The 8219-nt window shown below is 36.3% G+C and overlaps 1 protein-coding gene across 1 annotated transcript; it reads right to left on the bottom strand.

Moving 5' to 3' along the window:
* Positions 1 to 1770: 1770 nt before the first annotated feature.
* Positions 1771 to 7540, bottom strand: LOC125210310 (putative cyclic nucleotide-gated ion channel 5). The gene is made up of 9 exons (XM_089066691.1): positions 7398 to 7540; positions 7098 to 7235; positions 6327 to 6822; positions 5956 to 6163; positions 5866 to 5882; positions 5599 to 5723; positions 5449 to 5527; positions 5085 to 5400; positions 1771 to 2123 (listed from the first exon to the last, which is right to left on the bottom strand). Exons 1-9 carry the CDS (start codon positions 7538 to 7540, stop codon positions 1771 to 1773), a joined length of 1875 nt encoding a protein of 624 aa, XP_088922817.1.
* Between the last annotated feature and the right edge of the window lie 679 nt (positions 7541 to 8219).

Raw genomic sequence — 8219 nt, 5'->3', positions numbered from 1 at the left:
CCTTTCTCTTACTTTACTTTCTCTCTTCATTAACCCACAAAACAACGCATATAATCATATACAATACAAAGCATATATCATAAATAATTTCATTTCGAAATGCATATGCCTCTCTGATCAATTTATTATTCTGTGACAAATCAAGTCTGGTATCTGCCCGGAATTCCTCTATGACCCGAAGGTCCCTCTGTAATTGGACTCATAGGTCCCTCTGTATTTGACCCGGAGGTCCCTCTGTAATTAGACTCATAGGTCCCTCTGTAATATTTTCAGATCCAGAGCAAAACCGTCACAGATCCTCTTTAGTCACATGATTCATGTACTTTTAATGCCATATGTAAAACATATTAATTCCATCAACTACATATTCATATTACATTCCATCAAATAACTCCAATACACTATATAAATATATCCCTTTCACAAATCATATATTCACATCACGTTCCACTATATAATTTAAATATTCACTCCAATATAACATACAATATATCAATTGCACCAATCATATATCCTATCATATCCCCCATCAATATCAAATAACTCATAATCATATCAGGGTCATATCACATAATTTAAAATATTTTGGCTCAATATATAACAATGAACCATATTATCCATGAAAAATTAAAAGTGCGATTTATACATACCTGATTACAAAATTAATTTAACTAAGTTCTTGATTCTGTAAACACTTTACAATCTATGATTCATGACTCTTCTCTTTTTCTTTTGTTCTTGTTTTCTAAACCTTTTTATTTTCTCCATAATGAAACTAAACTTTATTATTCTTTTCTCTCCTTCTCCTCCCTCTCCTCCCCCGAGAGCAATTAGTAATATACATATAAGTACTTCCCTTAGTCGGTTAGCAGACTACATTAACCATCGAGATAATAAAATTGAAAGCTATGTGTTGCAAGAGTAACTTTGCTTAGTGTCCATTTTTTTTATTATATGTTAATTAATTTTAGCTTCTCCACTATTTAAATATATATACTCCCCTTCATGATCAATTGAGATTTTTATTGAAGGGGAGTATATAGGTTCATGATCAATTGAGATTTTTTAGGGTAATTGAGAAATGAGATGCAATATCAACCACTCATTTTTATTAAATGAGTGGTCCAGATTTTGCCACACAAAAAATATTTTTCGATTAATTTATTATGAAAGGGTATAATGGTAATTTCGTGTTTTAATTAGGTTCTTCATCTTCACCAAGAACCCCCAATCCATCTCCCAGCCGCCCTCCACCATCTCCGCCATCAAAGCCCTAAAATCCAGGAACGGATCCCTCGAATTCATCGCCGCCACCAACGCCACGCTGCCGCCGCGCTCTGATTCTCTACCTCCGCCGCCTGATTCTGCCTCCGCCAGCGCGAAACTCGTCGCGCCGGGCTCGAAGAAGAGGCGCTCCCGGTCTTCGTCGCCCTCCTCGACCAGGCAGTCTACGTCGCGCTCCTTGACCAGGCGGTCTAATTGAGATCGATTAGTTGACATGCTCGTTCTATCAGACATTGATCACATCTTCGATCGGGGTGAATCTCCAGATCCCCGGCCGTGAGCATTCTCTAGCAAGGAAGGGGAGCTGATCGGATCGAATCCTCTGCTCAACAAATTCATCAACGGATCGGGTGAATATCTCTACAACCGATTCAAAATCGTGAATAAAATCATGAAAGGACCGAGGATTCTGAAGAAGGCGGTGGGGAGATACTCGGCGTGTCTACTCGGCAAGGCTGTGAACTGCTGCTACCACCGAGGAGCGGATTATCTGGAAATTGATGTCGACGTCGGCAGCTCCACCGTCGCCTCCGCGATTTTGCGGCTAGCGTGAGGGTGCTTAAAGGCAGCTACAGTGGATTTGGGGTTCTGAGTGGAGGGGCAGATGGAGGAGGAGCTGCCGGAGAAATTATTTGGCGCGCGGTGAGAATCTTCCAGATGGAGATGAGATCGGCGAATTTCCAGATCGGAAATTCGTCGCCGGCAGCCTGGGGCTCCTTTATGCTTCCCGAAGACTCCAAATCTAGGCCGCAGATCTCGCTCGAGCTCCGAGCCCGCGCTCTTGTCTTCGATAAGGCATCCGTTTCTCTGTTCGCGCAGCGCTCTCTCCAAGCTCAATCCTAATTGTGAGTCGAAGTTACCGTTTGCTATAACTTTGTGTTTTACCCAATTTTTTAGCTCGGTTTGAAGCGAAGAAGTTTAGGTCTCGTTAGGTGATTAGGATTTGGTTGTGAGTTGCAATTGCTTTGTTTGTTTTCTGGCTGCTGCTATATCAATTATTGATTTATAATTTTGCTTGAAATCAGTTTATTGATGTCGTAAGATTGAACTCCAGTGTTTAATTCGCTTTCTTACTGTTGTGGAAATTCAATTGAAGTGTTGCCTTATTCATCCACATAAATAATTTCCAGATGGATTATATGTAAAACGTTGTTGTTGACATAAATAATATACGTCGTTGACATGAAAATATGTGTCGTTGACATTAATTATTTGTGAAATGTTATTGTTGACATAATAGTTGACATAAATAAAGTTTGTTGTTGACATCGTAGTTGGCATAAATAACGTTTGTTATTGACATTTGTCGTTGACATTAATTATAAGTGTTATTTGTTAGTTGTTGGCATTTTAATACGAGTTGTTGACATTCGATATTCTCGATATTGATATGTGAATAGTAAGTGTTATTTGTTAGTTGTTGACATTCGATATTCTCGATATTGATATATGAATAGTAAGTGTTATTTGTTAGTTGTTGAAATTTTAATACGAGTTGTTGACATTCGATATTCTCAGTATTGATATGTGAATTGTAAGTGTTATTTTTTAGTTGTTAACATTTTAATACGAGTTGTTGACATTTGATATTCTCGATATTGACATGTGAATAGTAAGTGTTATTTGTTAGTTGTTGACATTTTAATACGAGTTGTTGACATTCGATATTCTCGATATTGATATGTGAATTGTAAGTGTTATTTTTTAGTTGTTGACATTTTAATACGAGTTGTTGATATTCGATATTCTCGGTATTGATATGTGAATTGTAAGTGTTATTTTTTAGTTGTTGACATTTTAATACGAGTTGTTGACATTCGATATTCTCGATATTGATATGTGAATAGTAAGTGTTATTTGTTAGTTGTTGACATTTTAATACGAGTTGTTGACATTCGATATTCTCGGTATTGATATGTGAATTGTAAGTGTTATTTGTTAGTTGTTGACATTTTAATATGAGTTGTTGACATTCGATATTCTCGATATTGATATGTAAATTATAAGTGTTATTTTATTGATTGTTGAAGATTTGAAGTTTTGAATGTTGAAGATTTGAATATTTGAATATTTGAATACTTTGTAGCTAGAGTTTTAGAGAGGGTTTTACAAAATGATTTCAAATACAATTTAATGAAAAGACAATTATACCCCTGTGTTGACATAATGTGATAGTTGTTGACATTAAGTTAATCTTGTGAATTAGTGGCTGAGATTGCATATCATTTCTCAATTATGTCCAAAAATCTCATCCTAACAAGACCCTATATATATATATAGGGTCACTAATCCACAAGATTAACAAAATGTCAACAAATACCACATTATGTCAACAAGAGGGTATAATTGTCTTTTTATTAAATTGTGTTTGAAATCATTTTCTAAAATTCTCTCTAAAACTCTAGCTGCAAAGTCTTCAAATCTTCAAATCTTCAACATTCAAATCTTCAAATCTTCAACATTCATATCTTCAAATCTTCAAATCTTCAACATTCAAATCTTCAAATCTTCAACATTCTTCAAATCTCTTCAACATTCAAATCTTCAAATCTTCAACATTCAAATCTTCAAATCTTCAACATTCTTCAAATCTTTAAATCTTCAACATTCAAATATTCAACATTCAATATAATAACACTTATAATTTACATATCATCAATACCGAGAATATCGAATGTCAACAACTCGTATTAAAATGTCAACAACTAAAAAATAACACATATCAATACCGAGAATATCGAATGTCAACAACTCGTATTAAAATGTCAACAACTAAAAAATAATACCTATAATTCACATATCAATATCGAGAATATCGAATGTCAACAACTCGTATTAAAATGTCAACAACTAAAAAATAACACTTATAATTCACATATCAATATCAAGAATATCGAATGTCAACAACTCGTATTAAAATGTCAACAACGAACAAATAACACTTATAATTTACATATCAATACCGAGAATATCGAATGTCAACAACTCGTATTAAAATGTCAACAACGAACAAATAACACTTATAATTTACATATCAATACCGAGAATATCGAATGTCAACAACTCATATTAAAATGTCAACAACTAAAAAATAACACTTATAATTAATGTCAACGACAAATGTCAATAACAAACATTATATATGTCAACTACGATGTCAACAACAAACTTTATTTATGTCAACTACGATGTCAACAACAAACTTTATTTATGACAACTATTATGTCAACAATAACATTTCACAAATAATTAATGTCAACGACAAATATTTTCATGTCAACGACGTATATTATTTATTTCAACTACGATGTCAACAACAACATTTTACAAATAATTTATGTCAACAACAAATATATTCATGTCAACGACCTATATTATTTATGTCAACTACGATGTCAACAACAATATTTTACAAATAATTTATGTCAACAACAAATATTTTCATGTCAATGATCGGGCATAATCAAGCTTAATTATTCAATTAATCAAGATTTTGGGCATGAAATATATTTTCAAAATTAAAATGATCCTTCAGACTAATGAATAGACTTAATGTTGGAAATGTGAAAAGTATTTACAACCTAGAAAAGGGAGAAGCTAATGCATCACACAAGCATTATCAGATGCACACACAAAACATAATCAGGAAACCAATGAATCAAAAAAATTGACTAACAGCAACTACATAATTGACTAACCGAAACTGCATAGGTGCATAATCCATTAGCATATCAGACCATACTAGCACACGCCTCCACCATTTTAACACGAAAATTAAATCTTCAAGTAAATTAATCAACCTCGTCGAATAGATCCATTATTGTTTGTGGCTCCACCACCTCTGCCGCCTCTTTGTGCTGTTGGTGGCTCCGGAACGACATCGTCGCTCTCTTCACCTCCTGCAGCATGGAGAAGAGCTCCGGCGGCGGCTGCTGCTTCAAGATCCACCACGATGACATCTCCTCCCAGCAGCGAAGCCATCGTCCACCACGACGACATCTCCTCCCTCGAAGCCTTCCTCCTCTCCAACGGCTTCATCACCCCCCCCCCCCCCCTCAGCTCAATCCCCTCGAATTCGCCATGGAAATCCTCACCGACCTCCAACAACCAGAACAGCTGGAGCAGGATCCGGAAAAATCAATTGAATCCGGATATAGATAACACCAAGCCGGATATAGATATAAAAACTGCAAAGGCAATTTCCCAGACATAAGTGCTTGTGTGAAGGTTCCGACCAAGGGAACTGCAAAAAACCATACACTGGATTAGAAACTATGCAATGAAAACACTGAACAAATTCAGGAATGTGCTGACCTTAAATTCTGTAGACCCCACCAGAAACAATAAAATAACTTCTGAGGGAAGTCTTTTGATTCGACAACACCGGATTGAAGAGCATCAAGGAATATCCCAAAGTCAAAAAATGTTGTATTAGGAGGCTGTATAGGGCACAACTTGGTCAGATTTTCTGCGAATCTTGCAGGCTCGGCATCACAATAAAACGAAGCATTTCTACACGCAGATTGATCTCCGCAAGCTCTTATCCAGCATGTAGTGTCACGTTCTATTGAAAACAAATACCAAAAGGCTCCAAGCACCTAAAAATGGACCAAAAGAGACAATTAGAAGATATAATGAATCCCAACTCAGAAGCTTATTAGATAGACTTACAGGCAAGCATGTAAAGGAAAAGGTTGAAGGCAGCTCCAGCCCATGCTGTTTCAGTAAGTATGCCAGAAGTTCTTGTGACTTCTTTATACAGAGGATAGACCCGGAGAACCCTTGGTATATATTGAAATAAAACCACAAATTTCAACAAATTCTTGGTGTTCAAAGATCTTGCTCCCCTCATCTTTGGAATGATGATGAGAATTGCAATCTGGAAAGTTATAGATAACTGGATAAGAACGACAGATTCTAAAGACAAAATCTATGTAGCGATAAAAAAATGGCATTATACAAGTTCATTGAATAGTTAAAGAGAAGCTCTTTAACTAAGCTAAGCATTTCTTCAATTGTATGGAGTAATTGTTATGTCATACCTGCGGAAGTGGAAGAACTGCGAGAATATCAATTATAAAGTATGATGTGAGATATCTTTTTGCTATTTTCCAGGAATCTTCAACTAGGACTCCTCTTCCAAATACACGTGAATAAGGATCAATGAAACAGGCACGAAATTGGAAAATAATATGTGTGAGATAAAAGATATCCGTAAAAGATCGTAGAATGCTAGCAACAATCTCCAATTTCTCGTCCAAATCAAGGCATTTCTTTTCTCCATTGATAATAGGAATGTAGAAAAACAAGGGATCCAAGGAGATAGCAATCAGACAAGACAAGACAAAAATCTTGTTCCATTTCTGAAGAAATGGTCCTTGAGGATCAAGAGTTTTCCTCCTAGGTCCCTCATCATCTGTCAAAAACCTCTTCAAAGAGAAAGATCTTATTGATCCCTTGAACCTCCTAATTCTATCAGATCCAGCTTCTACACCCCTACGAAATTTGTCTGAAATTGAGTATGCTACTGAATTCAATCTGCATACAGATTAATAAGATCCGGAAAAATCAATTGAATCCATTTCTCCTCCTCTAATTGAACACAAAATACAATCTGGAAGCTCGAGAATCCACGAAATCACACTCCTATCCTTCTGATTCTGGAAAATCATTTACAGAACAAAACAATTGCTCGTCACCAACATATTGCAAGCCCTAGGAGTCGGAATCGTGCTCGGCACGATCTACATCAACATCGGATTAGACAAATCGGGGACCGAGAAGCGATTAGGTCTCTTTGCGTTCACACTCACCTTCCTCCTCTCCTCCACCACATACAATCCACCTCCGAGAAGCCTCCAGCGGCATCTACCGTCTCCCCTCCTACTGAATCGCCAACACGCTCGTCTTCATCCCCTACCTTCTTGCTATCGCAATTGTCTACTCCGCTTCTGTTTACTTCTTTTATTCATGTTTCAATTGCTCAAATTCTTCAGCTTCAATTTGGGGGAAAAAATGGTATTGCACAAAATTCCCCCAATTCAATCCAAAATGTGCAAAATTTTTGCTCAATAAATCTAGAAATTACACAACGAAAGAGACGAATTACTCACAGAGAGCAGGAGAAGAATAGGAAGAAGAGTGTGGTGTAGTTGCGAGCTAACCGCTTGACGTTCTCTTGACACGGAGGCGCGCCTGAGAGCGAGAGGACGGGAACGAGTACGATTCGGAGGAGCTGAAGAAAGCCACAGTCCATGGCGGTGTCTCGCCGGAGAAATCGCGGTGGCGAGCTTGGAGAAAGGGTTGAAGGTGACCAGCGTCAGCAGAGTGGGAGAAGAATCGCGAGACGAGGAATGCTCCGCTGCTGAAAAAACATGAAATTACATTTCTGTCCTTTCATATTAAATTAATCTAAAAATATTTATTGTGTAGCAAAATCTGGACCACTCATTTAAAAAAAATGAGTGGCTGATATTGCATCTCATTTCTCAATTAACCTAAATAATCTCAATTGATCACAATCCTATATATATATATATATATATATATATATATGGAGATGATCAAAACAAGTATGTGTTTAAATCCAGAAATGCAGCCCAAATCTTGGCCCTAGGATTAGATGATCTAATGGTCAATAATTAACCCAAAATACGGAAGGTCATAATTAAGTAGTTTTGGGTCATATTATAAGATTTGGGTTTATGTCATGTTAAGATCATTTTAGGTCATGCTTTGTTAGCATGACCTAAAAATAAACTAACTATGACCTAAAAATGCCTTACGTATGACCGTGTTATGCATTTCTGTATTTAAATCTGGTCTTCATAGATCAAAACCCTATATATATATATATATATATATATATAAGAATTGTGATCAATTGAGATTTTTTATGCTAATTGAGAAATGAGATGCAATATCAGCCACTCATT

The sequence above is a fragment of the Salvia hispanica genome, chromosome 3, assembly GCF_029641045.1.
Source record: "Salvia hispanica isolate PSC_SH4W2 chromosome 3, Shi_PSC_v1, whole genome shotgun sequence".
In the NCBI taxonomy this organism is placed as follows: domain Eukaryota; kingdom Viridiplantae; phylum Streptophyta; class Magnoliopsida; order Lamiales; family Lamiaceae; genus Salvia; species Salvia hispanica.
Note: the sequence above shows the minus strand (reverse complement) of the source record. Positions and strands in the feature narration are given on the sequence as shown.